At 51.4% G+C, this 20465-nt stretch overlaps 1 protein-coding gene across 4 annotated transcripts in view; it reads left to right on the forward strand.

Moving 5' to 3' along the window:
- The window catches only part of ETV5 (ETS variant transcription factor 5), a 37566-nt gene extending 17666 nt beyond the window's left edge, over positions 1-19900 (forward strand). For 3 of the 4 annotated variants that reach the window (XM_050965555.1, XM_050965554.1, XM_050965557.1), the window contains exons 7-13: positions 510-797; positions 6749-7005; positions 9984-10046; positions 11100-11168; positions 11477-11646; positions 16010-16111; positions 18208-19900. In XM_050965555.1, the coding sequence (XP_050821512.1) occupies positions 510-797; positions 6749-7005; positions 9984-10046; positions 11100-11168; positions 11477-11646; positions 16010-16111; positions 18208-18429 (1171 nt within the window). In that variant the 3' untranslated portion in view covers positions 18430-19900. The remainder of the gene's footprint in view (positions 1-509; positions 798-6748; positions 7006-9983; positions 10047-11099; positions 11169-11476; positions 11647-16009; positions 16112-18207) is intronic. The other variant, XM_050965558.1, reaches the window with a different exon arrangement.
- Positions 19901-20465: the final 565 nt, after the last annotated feature.

The following is a 20465-nucleotide window of genomic DNA, read 5'->3' on the forward strand; positions in this document are numbered from 1 at the left end:
GAATCCTGGACAGCGCTGTGCGTGCAGGCTCCTTCAGGATGCTCATTTCCCTGGAAATGAAATCTACACGACTCTCTAACGCATAGTGCCATCTAACTGCTAGTGAGCACTAGGTGATGATCAGCTGCATGTTAACTACTAGTATCAATTAGCAGCAGTTGGTCCATCAAACAGGTCACCACTAACTCCTGCAGAATACACTGAAAACAGGCCTGAAGGGGGTTGGGGGGAAATGCGACAAGTTATTCTCTTACTTTTAATGAGTGGAAGCTAAAATTATCTTAGAGGAAAACGTGTGGCAAGTGTTAAAGCAGGCCCCTGTGACGCAGCCTGTCTGTCACTCTTGTGAAGTACAAAGATTCCCTTGGGGCTGCTAGTGGATCGGGCTGTGTTAGCGCTGTCACTGCCTGACAACCAGGAATGCAAACAAGTCTTGTTCTGAGCAGTGGGTGAAGCAGCGTGAAAGCTGTACTCACTACATCATGGTCCTCTCCATCTTCTGTTCACAGTGCCTATGACAGGAAGCCCCCTGCTGGGTTCAAGCCATTAACCCCACCTGCCACCCCCGTGTCCCCTGCCCAGCAGAGTTCCTCGCTTCCTCACCCTCCACCCGCTGCATCAGTGCAGGCTGCTGCCCATGTTGCCCCAGCAGGCCTGCTGCGGGGAACCCCCCCGGCGTCTGCCCCGCATGCTCTCCAGGAGCCAAGGCAGCAAACGTTCGCTGTGCCCCGGCCACCTCATCAGCCCATGCACATGCCAAAGATGATGCCTGAAAACCAGTATCCAGCAGAGCACAGGTAATGAGCCAGGTTTGCTTTATCACGTGGTGCATGCACAGCAAGAAGCCGGGTGTCTTGTGTTCTGAACTCTCTTTCCTCATTGGTTTTGCTCATTTGACCAGAGGCGACATGCAGGGTCACATGCCTCTTTTCCCTCCCCCCACCTCAATTGGCATGTACTGACCATGTCACATGGACAGAGCATGCTCAGTAACACTGCTGAAGCCTGCTGCCCTCATGCCCCCCACCACCACCACTACTGGCAGGGATGGGTCATCTCTTGGTCTCACACCATGTGTTGGGGAGAGGAAATACAGTTTTCTGTGGGGCACTGCAGTACCTGTGGCGTAGTTGCTAACATTCGTTCTCTAGTCCTGAAACCACAGGATTACTGTAAGCTGGGGTGGCTGGCTTGTAACAGCACACTTGTCAAGGTATATCACCTATTTCAGTGTCAAACATGAGGCAACTTTTCTCCTCTTTTCCCTCTCCTAACAGAGAGTGAGCCTGGGGGCTGCCTTGTCCTCCCAAAGGGAAAACAGGGTTACCTCTGACTCCAATACAACAGCTTGCTTGTGGAAAGCCTTCCTTTGCCTTCACACAGCACTAGAGAATCCTGTCTCAGGGCTATGTCTTGGATCCATGCCTAGAGGGCTCTTCCGTCAGTTTGCTTCACTGCATAAATGATCGATGTTAATATTGGAAACTTCCTTTGCTGTAGTTTACACCAATTACTTGGATCTCTGCAGATTTTTCTCTGAGCTCTTTTCTTTTGAAAAGACGCCGGTCAGCAGCCTTGGAGACTGTCTGGGCTCTTCCCAGAAGAGACACAGCATTAGCCATGATGGCACTGACACTCTCCCACCCCCCTCGGAAATTTCTCTCAAACTACTATCTGGCTTGGGGGGTGGGGGATGACTTCCTCTAGGGATGAGCTGTTAGTTTGGTGTGTCTGCCCGTTTTGCTTGTCAGACTGATCCTGCAGTAAATGTGCCGATCAGTACCAGTGGTGGGTTTTGTTGTAGAAGCTAGTCAAACAGCACTTGGACTGGGACTGCTAAACTAATTTGATTTTAGGAAATGGAGCAGCTAGTTCTTTGGATCACAGAGACCCAGGGTGGGATTTGAACTGATTTTATAGAGGTGATAGGTTCTGTTTGCTATCCATTCCCACATCGCTTCTGTCGTCACTTACTGATGGCAGTAATTGAGTCTCATCTTTAGAACATGCCTTTCACGTATCTGTAGATACACTTTGGGTATCTTGACCCCCTGCCCATCTCTTCCCTAGACTGAACACGTCCCATTCTCTTAAGACCAAGGAGAAATTGTTCTCCAAACCTCACATTGTATTGCTTTCTTCAGAATTCACTAGTTCCTTTAGAACATTTTTAGTGTGCTGCCCATACACTAATATAGTACTGACTCAAGCTGAGGATTAATCTGTCTGAGTCAAGCCAGATTACCTTCTGCTTTTGCTATGTGACTCCCCCCTTCACAGAGCCAAGTAGATGAGGTTTTTTTGCTTTTTTTGGTGAATTGCACTGTTTCTCTGTTCCTGTTTGAAGTTTAATGCACATATGAAAACTGCAGAGCCTGGAGATAGATAGATAAATAAATAAATAAATATCTAACGGGCTTGTTGCAATGTTTTGTCACTTCCTGCAAGAATCTCAGCTACTCTCTTCCTCCTTGAGAACATCCTTTAGTGAAGCCAGCACCCTGCCACCCTGTTCATACGGCCTTCCCAAAACTCCTGGCTGTACATCCTCCACCCTGGTTCAAGTCCTCCAAGCTTTGGGGGTGACATGCTAGGAGTATTTGTGTGTTCTGCAAAACAAGGCAACATTCCCAACATGTGTTTTTTCCACTTCATCCCAACTTTCCAGCAACGCAGACCACAATGCGAAGCCCTTCTCTACAGTACCACTTGCTTGCTCATCTGTCAATGTAGTCATTCCCTCCTGTTTGGAAATCACTTGACAGTTGCGCTTCCTTGACCTTGGATTATTGTGTTGCTTTTATCACACTTCTGCAGTTTGTTAGAATTGTACTGTGTATTTTAACCATAGCCTCCCAAGTGCTTGTAAACCTTCCCGTTGCTGTGTGTCTGACACTGCTCCACGTTGTTTCTACTCAGTCCATTGCTGGAGAACACCATGACAGCCCACTTAGTTCTACCTTTCAGCCTGAGGCTGAATTTTATCAGTTACTCTGCTTGACTCTTGCCAAGCTGTGTATCCATCTTATTCCATCAAAGTGACCAGAGAGAGCTATGTGGAACATATCTGCACACACAAGACTGGCTGCAGTGACAAAGATGTGCAAAAAAAGCATCTGGGTTCAACCTAGTTTAAACAGTTTGTTTTCTGTTTGTTCACATGCTTTTCCTTAAGCTGGTGCTGCTAGAACCTGGGTAGGTAGATTGCTTTAAAAGACCTAGATGGGCTTTTGCCTAGTTCAGGGGGCAGGAAGTCTGCATCCTCATCTGTATTCCTTAGTCCGAGTTAGCCACGCCATTGATTTATTCCCTCCGAAGTGCCATAGATGTGCATGGTGGTGCATTTAAAGATGGAATCTGCTGAAATAACGGGGGAATGGAAAACGGGGTGCTGGTTAGCTACAAATGGAGCTGGCCTGTCTATCTGTCAGGTTCCCCTATTTCTGCCTCTGTAGACGGGTGCTTCGTTTTCTGCCTCAGCTGTGGGATGTAGATCGATCCCACAGAGGAACAGGCAGGGCAGGTGGGGGCTATAGTCCAATGAAGGTCAGTGCACAAAGTTGGCCACGCTTTATTTTAAGCAGGATGAGAGGTGAAATGCTTCCCTAATCTGCACAAGTGGAAACCATAGGAACACAAGTCAACACTGGGCTTCAAAAGCTGAGCCCACCTCCCTGGATATATCTGCTCTCATCTTTCTCCCCTCACTTCCCCCTACCCACTCCAAAAAAACCCTAGTGAATGGCACTAGCATCTGAGGTCGCCTTGCAGCCCCCAAGCTCCAGACGACCTGACAGCTATGCTTGGGCTACTGGCTCGCACCCGTCCGGAAGTGCCTCTTCCTGCGGAGGCCATACCACCACAATGCTAGAGTTTCAGGCTGAAAGGTTAGAGGGGCACCCATCGGAAGTGGAGTAATCCAGGCCCGTCAGCTGCAAAGGATCCAGTTACAAAGGTCCCAGGGGCCTTGGTGCTTGGGAAAGGAACTGATTGGTAGAGATCGCCTTTCAAGGTGCTGAGATGTTGAGCAGCAAATTGTGTGGTGGGGGCTGGGCTGGGCTCCTGTCCACATCTCTCCCAAGTCACAGCACTCAGCCTCTGGAGCATTACAAATAGGCACGGATGCCTTTCACATCCCGATCTCCTCCCCTGCAGGCGCCGGCTGGGGGTTACCCGGCATACCCTCTGCCCAGGTACAGCAAATCATAACTTGTGCCTGCCGCTGGCACATGCCTGGGCACCGTTCAGTGGCTTCCTTAACTGGAGCGTTAAGGATCCAGGAAGGATGTGTGACAAGATTTGGCAGCAGGTCACTTGGCTAGAGGTGCCTCAGATGGGCTGTGTTCTGCAATGGCCCAGGTTGATCTCTGCCAACTTGAGCATCCATGAGAGCTCAGAGGCCCACACCCCACCAGGGAGTTAAATGCTTAATCCCAGCCACAGAGGCAGATTAGAGGCCACTTGGCTTTCTCAGGTTGGAATGGATTCAGCGTTATGTAATTGCCGGCTCCTCAGTCCAAGCTGTGTGACAGCGCAGGAGCAGAACTTCCTGGGGCTCTTCTCTCCTCTGTCCCCTGTCTATGAGGTCTTGTCCTCAGCAAGGGGTAGGAACAGGGCTCCCTGGTTCCTGTGGAGGCAGGTATTCATCTCACATGCTTGTTGTAAGGTCATGGCCAAGTGGACCCCTCTTCTGGGGCCTAGACCTTGCCATAGCCACGTCTGTGAATTTCCTTGATGCAAGCGGCCTTGTTTACCAATAGCTGGCTAGAGTGCTCTTGACCAAAGAGCCGGTAGCGATGGCCTGGCCAAGAGGGACTGAACTGACTTGCTCCGAATGCCCCACCCATGAAGATGGTGAAAATTCCAGAGAGGCAGGGGAAGGCAGTGACTTGTCATTCCCCCACCCTCATCTGGATGTAGCCTGGTGATGGCTCCCATAGCAGCACAGGAGGCAGGCGTGGGGAGGGGCCTAAGGCCAAGCTGCCCTGCCTGAGTGTGTGTGTTCCCCTACTTGGATGACTGGCTAATCCAGGGCAGTGTGGCACAGGTTACATCTGATTCCATCTCTAGGGTTTTTGATGAGCTACCCAGGTACCAGCTTGTGCCTGGGTAGTGGAGCACTTGGGAGTTGGGCCAGATGTTGGAGGGAGTGAAACAGGTTTGGCCGGGCTGGGCCCGACCCACCTCTCATGAGCATCTCTTGATGTGGTCTGCACAAAAACAGCTTGAATGCTGCCTTCACCTGCCTGAGTCTGCCACGGGCTAAATCCATCCGGGCCCACATGGCTGCTGGTTTTGTCTCATCCTGAGTGGTGGGTTGACAAGGAACTGCAGAGACCCTGATCATAAAGTTCACATAGGGCTTGGTAGCCTAACTACACCCCATTTAAAAAGCCATCTGCATTGTGGGGGACCATGGTGGTCCTGACAATGTTGCTGGTTCGGTTTGAGCTATGTTGCTCCTGTGATGAGCTAGCTTTATGCGTGGAAAGCCACTTTCCAGGTGGAGGTGACTGTGGTGCTCTCAACGAGGGAGCTCCTGGCCCACCATCTACCCTGTCCTCCAAGGAGAAGATGGTACTGTGGTACCATCGGAGACTCTTCCCCAAGATGGTGTTTGAACTCTACTAAGGCTGTAGCCCTGCCAACGTCCTTCCCACACTGCTGCTTCAATTCCACAAGGCCCTTCTCCACATGTTTGGTGTCACGGGGTTCTAACACCCCACTTCTCTTTTCATGTGCCTCAGGTCCCAAAGTAAAAGGCTGGCTGAATGCGAGTCACTGCTGTGAGCTGGCCCACTTACAGCCACCAGGAGGTCCCTCTCTCTCCCCTCGGTGCTTACAAGGGCCTTGCCCTCCTCTCCCCTCTGTTATCGCGTCCCCTGGTTTCGGGTCATTCTGTGGAGGTGATGGGCTCGCTTTCTTTGGACAGCCTTTGCTTCCCACTGGCTGGAAGGGTCCATGGGTGGTAGCTAGAGCCTTGGGAGGGATCAAGACATGTTTTTCCCCCCAATGCAATATGGCTGCCTGTAGAGCCCCGAACTCTAAGGTTTTTGGTCTCTATCTCTCTCTCCCTAGGGAGTAAGAAGCCCAGGACTGAGAATCTTTTTATGATAACTGCAGAGAAGCAGGGTTACAAGCTGTCCCTCGCCTCTCTTTAAAAGACCAAACCAGGCCCTTGGCCCAGCCCTGACCGGCGGCGGCGGTGGCAGCAGCAGCAGCACGCTCCTAGCCACGTGGGAAACCTCCCATCTAACCTAGTTCTCAAACTCCATAATTCTCTGTTATACAGTCTCTGTGCAGCTACCTGGTAGGAGCTGGTTCCTCCACGGTGAATGGTTTGAGAGGCAATTGGAGAACGTGAATGCCCCCTGAGCCCTACTTATAAATGCCCTCTCCATCCATTCCACAGTGCTTCCATATTGGCTCCTGGGGGGGAGTGGGAGCATTCCTCAGAAACCTAAGGCTGCAGCTAGTTAGCTCAGAATTGCAGCTCAGCTTCTGTTTCAGAGGGCGAGTGCATTTGACACCTGTAATCTCAAGTTAATGAATGTCTTCGGTGAGGTCCCTGGGCATTGCCAATAGCGGCTGGCAGTGGGGAAAACAGAGCTAGGTATTTTACTCTTGTCAGGGTAATGGGTGTGAGTTCCTGTGGGCTGCCTGTTCGGCAGAGCTGGGAATGGATGGTTTCACCGTACAGTAACACCTCTCTCTCTCTCTCTTTCTCCTCCACCCCTCTCCCCCAAAGGTTTCAGAGACAGCTGTCTGAGCCCTGCCATCCCTTCCCTCCTCCGCCAGGCCTTCCTGGAGACAGTCGCCCCGTCTACCACAGGCAGATATCCGAGCCTATAGTCCCGGCCGCTCCGCACCCTCAGGGATTCAAACAGGAGTACCATGATCCCCTCTATGAGCACGGTGTCCCGGGCATTGCAGGGCCTCCAAGGCATGGATACCAGTCTCCAATGGGCATTAAGCAGGAGCCCAGGGATTACTGCATTGACTCAGGTTTGTATGGGAGTTAGGTCTCCAGCTCTGGAGATGCCACTGAAAGGTTTAGCCAGGACCCCGCCTTGGTGCCTTTGCTGTAGTGTTCCTCGTGCACAGGACCCTGGGCCCCGGGGCTTCACGAAGGCTGAGCACCCTTTTCTAAGGAATAGACCCCATTTGGAACTTGCGGACCTCAGCCAGCGCCTGTAAGGAGTGCGGTGTCTCAGAAAGGGAAACTGCTCCCTAGGGTGGAGTGCAGGCACTGCAGCAGCTGCAGAATGCTGGCAGGGGGAGCATGGAGAAGTCACTCCCCACAGCTCTGTTGAAGCCGAGCAGCATATCGGTTCATGCCCTAAGCTGGAGCAGGCGCTGCTATGCCCTCTCAGTCCGCTGGGTGTTTCCAAGCACAGCGAGGAACCAATGGGGAAGGGAACAGCAATGTTTACATACAGCAGCCTGTTGGCTTTCTCATGCCAACAAAATGCCTCCAAAGAACCCTTGCTGGCAGTAGGTCAATGCCCAGGCTTTGCTGAGGCCCTGTGGAAGGAAGCGCCTTCTGCCCGAAACCTAGCACACCGTGTGCAAGCGGTCTGTGTGGCTGGAGTCCTTCCCCAAATGGCTGGGGTGTGGAGCAGGTTGATGCAGTGAGTTCCAGCTGATTCACACACTCCGGGCTAGAGCCGAGCTGTATCTTTCCCCATCTCCCAGTCAGCGCTGGGGGACTGCAAAGTGCCACTAGATCTGCCACGCTAGGAGAGGAACGGAGCTGCAGTTGGCCCACTTGCCTCTGCTGAGGTTTAGCTGGCAACTTCCTTTAAGGTGTCTTGATAATGTTGCATTAAAGCGGTGACCTGTGTGACCTAGACGTTTCCCACTGTGGGTGTGGGAAACCGCGCCCCGCCCGCTGCCTCCAAGCTAATGTCTAACCGGGTTAGAATGTCAGATGATTCTTTTTATTTTATTTTATTTTTTTCATATAAAGAACAAGCATCAAGCACTCAACAGATGTTGCTGTATTTAAGCTCCAGTAATCTGCACAGCGGTCCTGCTCGACCGGGCTGCAGACCTATGTACAGATGCCGCCTCCTCCCCACCTTCCCTTAGCTCACGGGGGCAAAGGTTATCTGAGCACACAGAGTTATGTGGGCTCGGGCTAAGCTTTCCCCTTGGCCCCAGGTAGCCGACTCTGTTGACCCATTGTGTGATTTCTGCTGGCTGCTGACAGTGCAGGGCCTAGCTACACAACAGAAAATCCTCTAATCGCCTTAGGCCTAAAAATACGGTGACCTCTCAAAGGCAGGATTGAATGCAGTCGTCAGCAACAAGATAGAGCAGATGCGTGGGGGGGCAGGGGGGTTCTAAATTTTTAGAAGGACTATTGTTTATCTTCAACTTTCCTCCCTTCTCATGTTGCTTGAGCTATTTAGGAGAAGACAAAATATTGGGTTTGATCTCTTTTAAAACCATCTACTAATGTGGATTGTTGAAACAGACCTTTCCCTATTGAGTATCTCCAAATCGCCTTTGCAAGTCAATTTGGATTGCCTTTTCCAAACCAAGAAGGAGCCTATACTTTGTGCTGATAACCTCTCGCTACTCGTTTTGAGACCTTTGTGCCATTGCAAAGAGATGAGAGTGAATGAGAAGGGGGCTGTCCCTTGTAGGAAGAGGAGAAGAGCTGGTTTATAAAACCTGCAGGTTAAATATGCTGTACCTGCAGTTGCAGTAGCATATTCACACCCACAAATTCAGGACACCTCAGTTTAGTCTCTGATTTATCTTTCAAGTTGAATCCGAGGGGGTAAATAGTCATGTGGGCTAGGAATAGTTCAGAGCTATGAGCTGGCCTGTTTTCCGAGGCTTCTCATTTCCTAGATGAGAGGGAGTTCTGTGTTCAGAGAAGTCCGCAAGTCAAAGCAAACATTGAGTGAATGATCAATCTTTCGAGCGGTCCCTGAAATCTTATGTGGGGAGCTCTCACCTCTTGAGCGCCTCTTGCTGCTATATGCAGTACTGCAGCCCTTTTCCTGATCCCAGGGCCCCTCGGAGGTTGTTGCTCTCGCCTGGTGGGTCTTCAATGGTTCAGCCTCTGGCTGGTCACACAGTGAAAACGAACCCTTCCAGGGTAGCAAAAGTCCAGCAAAACTGTCTGCCCTCACCTCGATCTTCAGCCCCAGCTCTGGGCCCTTCAAACTCAGACCTTAGATTGGGCTGCCAAACGAGCCTCGTCCCCATCTCAGGGTTGACACCACTTCCCTGGGGAGGGAGGGAACACGGCGCCCCCACTGCTCTGGGTGCCAGCCAAGGGACCCAGTAGCCAAACACAGCTCCCTGCTATTCATTGCTGCTGCTTCCCCGGGCCTCTTCCCACCTGGACCCTTTAGCCTCCCACCTTAGCTTGGGGTTGATGTTCCCAGGGCGCTTTTCTCCCCAGCTTAAGCAAGTGCAGCCCGGATCAAACCCTGGTTGCCCCTCAGCTCCTATGGCCAGAGAGGAGCCCCTGTCCCTCTGGTCCCAGCTGAGCTCTGGCTACTTCTGAGAGGCCTCTCTAAGCAGGCCTGGAGGACCCCGCCTCTGCTGCTTCTGCCCTGAGTGGGAGTGGTGGGGACAGGCCCTGCCATAGGGTGCCGGAAAGACAGGGTGCGCCCTATCATATGTCACCACACTAGAATTGCTTGTAGGGCTGTATGATCTCGCGGGGTTTCCTGCTCGCATGACGCTGCCAATCCCAGGTGGGAGGCACACAGCATGCCACGGAGCAGCGCCAGGGTCCCGGGAGGATGCTTCAGCCCGTGATGGGGTGACACTGACCCCGCCTAGCAAGCGAAGGTGCCGAGCCATTGCACCTGCTGACCACGTGCACAACGGCTGTGTAACATTCCCAGGGGGGCCAGTGCAGGGCTATCTCAGCAGGCTGCTTCTGCTGTGCCATCTGACCAGGGTGTAGTGCTGCCTGGTTCAGCACAGACTTAACTCGGCTGTTGTCTTGATTGCAGAAGTGCCTACCTGCCAGTCATCGTACATGAGAGGAGGGGGCTACTTCCCCACAGGCCAGGAGGGTAAGTGTGCATGCGTGTACGCAAGACGGAGCACTGCAGGGATGGCCATGGGTGCACAGTTGTGTGTCATTGACTGGGGCAGAAGGTTGTGAAGGCTGCTGACACAAAGGACCCTGAGAAGAGTGTCTCTTGACTGTGCTACTACAGTAACAGAACCACCACTGCTTTAGAAAGGGAGAGGCCTACGAACTTCCCTGGTTTTGGTACCCACCCCCACCCATCTGTAGCTTCCTTTCTGTGCTGGGGTCCAGCACCGCTGTGAAAGCAGGTGGAATGGCAAACCAGCGTCACTGCTGATTTAGAGATCCAATCTGCCCCTTACCAGGCGCTCTGTATCCTTCCGTACGACTGTTGAGACTCCCATTTACCGCAGCATGAGTTCTTCCTTCCTGCCCCGCTCTTGGGTGTATTAGATAGTGGTACCGGTGGCTGTGCCTGATGCAGCTGCTAATAATAGTGCATCTCCATTTCAACTGATGCTTCACCTGAGCTAACAGACCATCCCAGCTGTGTGAGAGAGCAAGGGGAAACCACGCTGCCTTGCTCAGCCACACATCTTGATAGCCGCATGCTTGGCTGTACCCTTTAGTCTGGGATAACATGCCTGATAGAGACAGTAAGAGGGTTTTCAGTTACTGGAGCTACATGGGGTGGGGAAGAGGAGAAATCTGAATGGTATTTGGCCAGCGGAGTGGCTTTCAGCTCGCTCACTGAAATAGTCTAGACAGGTTTTCTGCCAGCAAATAGACTCTAACATTCTGAGGGCCAGGCCGAGTGAGCCAATGCATCGTTAAGCCCAGAAATGGGACTGCTCGGATGTGCTTCTTGCAAGTGAAATGTGCTGACTTTCTAAAGCTGGGCCTCAAATAAAGCCACAGTCTCTATAAGCAAAGGGGGTAGCTGGCAGATATCCAGGAGATTTCTGATCTGGGGTTGGGTTGATTCAGTGGCACAATCGGCTAATCACACCTCTGCACCTATATCATACATGCTTCAGCATAGGTCGCCTCTCCAGTCTGGACTGCGGCGCTAACGGGCATGCTTCCCTCCTAGGATTTTCCTATGAAAAAGATGCCCGGTTGTACTTTGATGACACTTGCGTGGTGCCGGAGAGGCTGGAAGGTAAGACACTGGCTGTAATGCGGCAGGGTGGAGGGGGGGGGCAGGCATGGAGCTGCCTAATAGAATTCCCATGGCCAGCTCTTCTGAGGAAAACAGGGTAAGAAACCCAAGCCAGTGGCAAAAGGATGCCGGAGCTGGGCTCTGTAGCCAGGCCCCACGCCCTGTCCATCACATGGTGACATCCTCGGGCAGCCTCATTCTAGGCCTAGAGACCAGCCAGGCTGGCCCCGAGTGCAGGAGACAGCAGGTCGGCTGCGGCCCTGCGGTGCTGGGAGCAGGTGATCTAACATGTGTCTCCTCCCACGCAGGGAAAGTGAAGCAGGAGCCCACCATGTATCGGGAGGGGCCTCCATACCAGAGACGAGGGTCACTGCAGCTCTGGCAGTTCCTGGTCACACTCCTGGATGACCCGGCAAATGCCCACTTCATTGCCTGGACAGGTCGGGGCATGGAGTTCAAGCTGATTGAGCCCGAAGAGGTACGGAACCGGACACGAGACTTGCCAGTGGCTGCTGGCTTGGTTACAACCCAGAAACAACAAAGTCCTCTGTTCCCAACACGCTTCCTCGCAGCGCTCTGGGCATTGCCTGGTGCAGCGTGGGGGAACAGCGGGGGAAGGGTTGAGTCTAATGGGGTTTAATACTTTACTGCAGCGGTCCCCAACCTTTTCCGGGTGGCAGGTGCTGGACGGCGAGCCACTGAGGACCCTGGCCGGCGGACAAGCATCTGCCGAAATGCCGCTGAGAAGCAGCAACGTCAAGAGGCATCGTCGCTGAAATGCTGCCGAAAATCATGGCATTTCGGTGGCGATGCCTCTTGATGACACCGCTTTTCGGCAGATGCTTGTCCTGACGGCCAGTACGTGGGCAAACTTAGATTCCCTGGCAGGCACCATGGCGCCCACGGGCATTGCGTTGGGGACCACTGCTTTACTGGAAATGAATGACTGGCTTGGAGCCTCAGGCTGATCAGGGCTCTCTCCTTTCCACCCATCTCACTCTCTAAATGGTGGGGGGGAAAGGGAGGAGGGGAATAGGGAACGTCTTTGCTGGGGGCATGGAGTATGCTCTGGATCTCCAGAAGGGAGACTCATGGGCACTGTGAGCAGGGGGCTGTGTACAGCTGCTTTGCAGCCTCTTGAGGGAGGCTGGACAAGGCAGACAGAGCCTTGGGATGGAGCAAATGTAGCCTCCTTGGTATATGTTTGGGCAGTGGTGGGGAGTAGTCTGGCTCTTGCCCAGTGCTGGAGGAGGTCTGAGACTCTGGCTCCCCTAGGATGGAGGCGCTGAGCTCTCCGTTTGTAGAGTCAGTGCTGGGCTAGCCATGCAGTCTGCCTCACACTGGAAATGCAGAGGGTACAGATGGGGTGAGTGCTGGAGCTTGGGCAGGAATATGGAGGTAGATTTATGGTTGGTGCTGTGGCCTCAGTCTCTGTAGTGGAAACATCCAGCAGTGAGATAGTTAATGTTGATATTTAGACTGTCATTGCTAGGTTTCAGAGTCAACATACAGCACAGTGAAGGGAGAGGAGCAGTTCCCAGCTCTCAGCTATCTGCCAGCTCAGGCAGGCACTGCTGCCTCTGCTATGCTGTGTTCCTGTGGGTGAATGAAGTGTGTTTTCTGTTTGCTTACTTGGGGCTGTTTTGCTGTTCCAAGGCTAGAATGGTTTTCAAATGGACATGTAGATTCTGGAGCAAGGGCGGGATTCCGCAGCCGGGCACTACAGGCAATCGCAGGTGTGGTGGCCGTGACGCATGCAAGTCCTGCCAGCAGCATAGTCTGTAGCTTTCATTTTACATTCAGTCTGCTTTTGAGTGGTTTTCAAGATGTAAAAGCCAGCAATGCTGTCTCCACTGGCAACTGGAGCAATTAACCTGCAACTTCCAGCCCCAATTCCTGTCTCAGCAGACACCGAAAAGCAGAACTGTCATGTGGAAATATGTCCCTCCTGCCCCAGAACAGCTGGGAACCCCAAACAGAGCCATTTCGACTGCAAAGTGCAAAGGGGGGGGGGGGGTTACTGCTTTGATGCCAGTGTAAGCCATGCCCTGCTCAGGTCCCTCTGCTTAGGGGCCCATATTCCCACCAGCAGTGATGGTGCTTTGCCCAGGGCTGAGATGCGCACGTTGCCTTTGGAAGAGCGTTCCCTCTTGTGGAAACCAGATTGCCTCCTCCACAGCCCTGGTTCATATGTCCTTCACCCACAGGAGCCCATTGCTTTGTGACCCCTGCGGGCGACCCTGGGTAGGATCCTGTGTCACAGCTTGTTGTCGGATCTTCTCCCGCCTGTAACAGCCCAAGGGAAACGTGTTGAAAAGATGGCATAAGCCCAGGTCTCCATGGGTTCTGCTATGTTGGAGCCCCAGATTGGTAGCAAGCAATCTGCCAACCAGGAGCCCTGGGTGCTTGTGTCATTATCTCCTATGCTGTAGCAGCCAGGTCATGCGCTTTCCCCGGGCACTTCATGAAACTCATTCCTTCCCTTTCGCTCTAGCATGTTTCCTTCCCTGCCCACGGTCCTGGGCTGGCCCAGCACTTGCCGGGTGCATTGGACACCTAGCAGGGTCCATGAGGTTTCCACTGTAGCTATCAGCTCTGCCCTGGTGATCCCAGGAAGGCACCGGACTTCTTAAATCACCCTCTGAGGAGCATCAGGGCACATTTGCAGGGTGACGCAGAGGAAGAAGCAGTTTAAGTAATTGAAACCAGCTGCATCGCTGAGCAGTGCACTCTGGGTAATGATCCATAATCTCTATTGCGCTGTGCATGGAAATTGTGGTTTTCAAATGGCTTTTTTGGCAGGCTCCCTAATCAAGTGGCTTTGATTGTCTTCCAGTTGAGCCCCCTCTGAACGCTGACAGACGGCTCGTCAGTCTGTAAATGCTTTCGCCATGAGTCTGCTTTTATTGCCTTGGGGGGGAGAATGGAGTTAAGGGGGGGGGGGCAGGGAATGCAAGGGGCGGGGGAGGTGGGACATGTGGCAAAAGCCCCCAGACCACAGGGAGCCATGGTCTCTGGGATGCCGCTGCCTCTCCTTTGTGGAGGAGATACAACAGGAGTTAGGTAATCTCCCCCGGCCAAGAGCAAGCTAGGCAGGGAAGCCAAGCTCTCTTCTGTCGAAGTGCTAAGTGGCCCACACACTCCTGGAGCAGTCCCCAGCCAGGGCCTGGCTAGCCATGAGTAGGCCTCGTGGGGCTCACCAGCGCACAGTGTCATGCAGCGGTGAGATGGACAGAGCTCTTCTGCGGCCCCCTCCATTAGCGGAGCCTTGATGCTAGAAAACGATTATGTAACCATAGCTACCGGGCTGCTTGGAAGCCCTGCGTGTACAAACACTCCTCTTGTTGCATATGGAAGTGGTGGCAGGAAGAGGCTGTGACTGAACAGACAGCGTGCTCTGGAGGCACTTCCAGAGCTGCTGGTGGGGAGGAGTGGAGGGATGCCTTCCTGCCTACAGTGCTGTAGCACCTTACAGCTTTCACTGGGGAAAGGCCAGTGTGGGGGGTGGAGTGATAGCCGGGCTTCCTTTTCCCTCCAGAGGTCGCATCTTTGCTTTGAAGTGCTTAGATTTCTAGCAAATAAATCATTGCTGTTCTGCTGCCCCTTGTTAAAGAGACTGAGTGTCTGTTATCAGGAGCTGGCTCCACAATCTGTGTCCATTCCCTTCCACGAGCCATGAATAGAGACCAAATCACTGAACCTTATAGAAGAGGGATCACTGTTTCCTCTTAGGCTTGGAGCAGGGAAGGAGATGGAGAGAGATGTTACGTTCCACAGGTGTGGCTTGGGAGGCTAAACCCAGGTGCCTCGCTGATTAGCTAGGCCAGGTATACCTTTGCCCTGATTTTAAACAGCTGAAGAGGAGAGCAGCTCCCCCACTTGCTAGCCACTTCGCTGCTGAAACTAGAGGTCCTTGGGCCAGTTTCTCACCCCTCTGCAACTCACCTGGTGAACAGAAAAGGGTTCCTCCAACCTGAACATTGGCCAGGGGGATTTACCTGCCCTGCCAGTCAGTATTGCCATTTGAACTGCTCTGTTTTCAGCTCGAGTTGCCGCCTCAGGCCTCTGCGTGCATTTCCCCTCTGTTACAATGCCTCAGGTGGATGGGGTTTGGCTTAGTGCACTTAGTGTCAGGAAATCCCATTAATCTATCTCCAAGTGGATAATGGTGCCGCGTGGCTTATTGTCCATTCCAGAAATCCCCTGGGAAGGGACGGATTGGTTGGCAGCAGCCTCATGTCATCAGATTCCTGCTCCCGAAGGGAATGGAAATGAGTAAACCTCTTCAGGCTACTCTGGAATCTGCTTAGAAATGACCGGGTTCTCTTGCAGCCCATTAGCAGCTCCTGCCTGTGGCTGCCTCTCTCAGGTTTCTGAGGTGACCATTCTAGTAATTCCTTATTGACTGCAACCGAAACCACAGAGCTTAGCTGCCGCGTGCTAATGGCTAGTGGTCGATAACCCAGGGGTTGGGTTTAAGTGATTGCTCAGCCAGCCTGCTATATTCTGAGGCCCTGGGTGACTCAGGCGGTTAGTAATGGGACACAGAGCCTGGTGGTTGCAGGGCTGAGTCCAGCGGCCATCGTTTGGCTGCTCTGTGATGTATGAGCAGTTGCTGGTTTAGGCCCAATTTCTCATAGAAACATGAGCACATAACAAGCCACCACCTTGGCTAGCACAAAGACCGAATGGTACGTGCAGGTGCCAGCTGTGCCTGGGTCTATACCTGTTGGAGGACTCTGGTCACCAAGGCTCTTGGGGACCTCTCTCAGTAGCACTAACCTTTGGCAAACCCATCAGAGCTGCCCCTGGGTCTTCATGCCTGTCTCCTCTCCCCTCAGGTAGCTCGACGCTGGGGAATCCAGAAGAACCGACCAGCCATGAACTACGACAAGCTCAGCCGTTCTTTGCGCTACTACTATGAAAAGGGCATCATGCAGAAGGCAAGTAGGTCACCGCTGCCTGTCAACAGCAGACCAGATGCATGAGGGTTGAGGGCTGGTGCATGGGGACAACCCCTCTGGGTGAGGGGGCAGGGACTGGCAGCAGCAGCAGGACAGCATGAGGAGTGCTCACAGCTAGTCAGATTCCTGAGTGGCTGCAAAACCTTTCAGGAGCAAGAGCCAGGTCCCATGGCTTCTGTTGTTCTGGGGACAGACACTTGGAAGAGGGAAGTGACTCCACCAAACCGAGGCAATGGGAAACCATGATGTAACCTGGTTTCGGGTAGGGGCTTTTAGGGGAGAGACTGGGGCACCAATTTAATTTTTTAGCATCTCATGGGCGAACTGTAAAGATGCAGCCTTATGGAAACGGAATGCAAAGCAGCGAAGTGTTAATTGTTCTGTTGGGGTGCAGCTGTCATACTAAAATAATGACAACCCTAGCATTGCTGGCATGCCTAAACCTAGACTGAGCTGTTATGGGCACATTTATATCGGTATAGCTGCATGCGTGCTAGAGGATTGTGGCTTGTTGGCTAGTCCGCTTTCACCCCAACCTGTTTCAAGCTAGACGGAGATGGTCTGTAGACCAGCTGTCTCCTCTAATAAACGATCAGATGAAGCACTTCGGAACTGGAGACCTGGTTTAGCCCCATGGAGGCTGTCTTTTACAGTAGCTTCAATGAAAAGCCCTCGGAAGTGTTGTGCTGCTTTTCACTGGGAGAGGAGCAAAGTTTGCCTTAACAAATGACAGTAAATATCCCAATCCAAACAGCACTGCTGGGAATGTGAGCATACCCTGTAGTCAGGGGCCTTGTGAATGAATCCTCCAGCCCTTATGCAAATTGTACCATTTAACTTCTAATAATGTCCGAATGAGTGCTCAGTTAAGGGCTTCATTCAATATTCTGCCCACTAGTGGAAGAACTGAGACATCCCATTCTAATCTACATCAATGTGTCCTGAGCCACGTGTGACAGCTGAGATTCTAAGAACATAACAGTTATACTGGCCATACTAATGGCCCATCTAGTCCAGTATCCTGTCTTCTGACAGTGGCCAATGCCAGGTGCTTCAGAGGGAATGAACAGAACCGGGAATTATCGAGTGATCAGTCCCAGAGCATGGGGTTGCATCCCTGACCATCTTGACTAATAGCCATTGAGGGACTTATCCTCCATCAAGTTATCCAATTCTTTTTTGAACCCAGTTATATTTTTGGCCTTCACAGCGTCCCCTAGCAATGAGTTCCACAGGTTGACTGAGCATTGTGTGAAGAAATACTTTCTTTTGTTTGTTTTAAACCTGCTGCCTATTAATTTCTTTGGGTGACCACTGGTTCTTGTGTTATGTGAAGGACTAAATAACGCTTTTTCTCCACACCCTGGTTTTATAGACCTCTATCATATTCCTCCCCTTAGACTTTTAGTCTTGGAAAAGAGATGACTGTCTTTTTAATCTCTTCTCATTTTGTATGGATACTTGGGATTGTTTTCCAATGTGCATTACTTTGCATTTATCAACACTGAATTTAATCTATTTTCTTGCTCAGTCACCCAGTTTTGTGAGATCTCTTGGTAACTCTTTACAGTCTGCTTTGGACTAAACTATTTTGAGTAATTCTGTATCGTCTAAAAAATTTTGCCACTTCCTTTTTCTCCAGATCACTTATGAATATGTTGAACAGCAGTGGTCCAAGTTCAGATCCAGTAGGGATACTGCTGTTTACCTCTCTGAATGCTGCCTAGGGGATTTAGGGACATTTTCAATTCAAGTGTAATGGAAGATGCATGTCCATATTCCCTAGACGTCTCTTGAAAAATATCAGCCAACACATACACAATTCCCCCTCCACAACCTCTTTCTATCTGTTGCACCCCTATCCATGCAGGCATTTGACAGCCCACAGAGATGACCCATCAGTTTTAGTTTTGTGCCTTTTGGCTCCTACTTCTGCATTGTTCCTCTTATTACGGATGAGGTTTGTGAAGTGTTGCACAAACTGTCTTTACAAGTAGAAGGAGCCGAATGTTTTGGAGCATGCTGGAGCCTCCCAATTCTCCCATCCTAACACAGGTGTCTGTCTTTGCTTTTAGGTGGCTGGTGAGCGGTACGTCTATAAATTTGTCTGTGACCCTGATGCCCTCTTCTCCATGGCCTACCCAGACAATCAGCGCCCGTTCTTGAAAGCCGAGCCCGACTGCCACGTGACTGAAGATGATACCTTGCCTCTGACACATTTTGAAGACAACCCCGCTTACCTTCTGGAGATGGATCACTGCAGCAACCTTCCCTATGCAGAGGGCTTTGCTTACTGACTTGCTGCAGGCTAGCGCTAGAAAGTCAAGTTGGGGCAAATAAAGGCAGTGGTTTTGTAAAGAATGTTTGCTCTTCGTAAAACTGGACTCTGTAAGCATGATTGGTGGAGCCTAAAATGTACAGTCAGTGACCCCGCTGAAGACCGAATCTGATAGCTTAAGGACTAGGAGTAGATCTGCCAAAGGCTGCAACCATGAAGAGTATTTCGGGGAGAGGGTTAACTTGAAGCCTTTGTTCCAGGCCACACTGCTGTGGACATACGTGTGAGGTGTGGCCAATGTGCCCAATGGTCCCCCTGGAACTTGGCTAGACAATGTGACTGTACAGCACACCATCCTGACAATCTGCTTTGCATCAATCACAATACTTGTAGCTGCCTTGTGTGTTGGAAAGGGCTTTGTTTTGCACAGACAATGGATTTGCGGGGTGGGAGGCAATCTGAGCTAGTCTGGTTTAGGCTTAAAGTGTGGTGCTTGGCCTCTTGGGAGTGGGACAGCACCCTGGGTGGTTTCAAATGCATGGCACCCCAATTGGACCTGAGGAAACTTCCATGTTCTCTCTAAACAAAAACAAACCCCACCAGACAGCTCCCCTAACTCCTGATCCAGTTCTCTGGAACCAGGTTCCTGCTCTCCTGTGGAGTCCGTCGCTTCCTCCCTGTTTGATGCTTGGAGGGATGGCTTTAATTACAGGGGAAGGGGGGTTGTGGCAGGGTTTTTTCCCTTGCGTTGGGGAAATGTTTATAAACCAGTTTTGTAGCCTTTTGTATTTTAAGGCGAAGCTGCTCTTTGCAAGCCTGCTGCTTCCCCTCCTCGCAGCAGTGCCAATGCTCTGAGGACACTGCACCCTGTGTGGCAGCTTCGCCACCAGCCACGTCCGTTAGCATCTTCTTTGTGCTCTCCGCATCGGATACCGAACAGAACACCTCCGCATTATACGTTTGAAGTGTTCTGCAAGACAGCAGGGCCCCACTGTTTGGGTCCTGTGTGCGCAGCTCCCATGCTCTGGGAATTATATGTATATAATCCATGCATATCCCACTGGGTTAACTCTCCAAGGTGTGACCCTGTGGCATGGCTGCTGTGGTCCTCCTGAACTACCTATTCCTCTCCATATCACTGCTCAAATTTTAACCCTCCATCGCACTCCTGGGATTTGAGACTGGGTGAAACATACAAATAACAGAACTCTCAGCTTAATTTCCATGTCACAGTTCCCTCCCTCTTCAGTGTGTTTAGGTTGATTGTATAAGAGGAGGCTTTTTTTAAGAATTAAGCTATAATACCTGGATGGGGGAGGATTTCAGGGATATCTCACCATAAACAAAACATACTCCAGTTCATCTAAATCCCATGGCCTCATGCAGTTACCGCTTCCTAACTTACCTATACCACTCCTATATACTATATCTATATGCATATTTTCCCCAACTATCTATACATTTTTGTTGTAAATGCTGTATAGATTTTGTTTTTTGGGGGTTTTTTTTTGTTTGTTTTTTCCTTCTTAGTTAACCTGGTTTGGGTTTGTTGACTGAGTCGTTACTTTTTTTGAAAGTATGATAATTAACTCTTTGTAGACTAAACTTCTCTCCCCATGATGTATTAAGTGGCCTGTACAGTCACAAAATGTGGGATGCAGGCATCAGTCCTGCACCGAAGGGATGGATGCTAGCTGTTGTTCAGGGTGGAAAGTCTACAGTGCAGAAAGGGTTAATCTGAGGAGTGATCTGAAATAACTTTTCCTTGAGCAGGGTCTTGCATCTCCTGCAAAGCTGCATTACGTTCTGTACTGTGTACAATAAAGGATTTTGTTTTCTGTTCATTCGTGGCTGGAATTGCCTTTTTTCCTCATTCATGTGGGGTGTGCATTCTGTGTCCAGAAAAGACGACTTGGGGAAGGCTTTTCCAACTAGCCTCCAGATCTCTGTGCAGGGGTCACATCATCTACACCACGCTGGGGGGTTCTGCTGTGCCGATGATCCCAATGGGGAAATGCCGTTTGTCTCTTTGCTGATACAGCCTATGAAAATCCT

Source organism: Gopherus flavomarginatus, chromosome 8 (genome assembly GCF_025201925.1).
Source record: "Gopherus flavomarginatus isolate rGopFla2 chromosome 8, rGopFla2.mat.asm, whole genome shotgun sequence".
NCBI lineage: Eukaryota > Metazoa > Chordata > Testudines > Testudinidae > Gopherus > Gopherus flavomarginatus.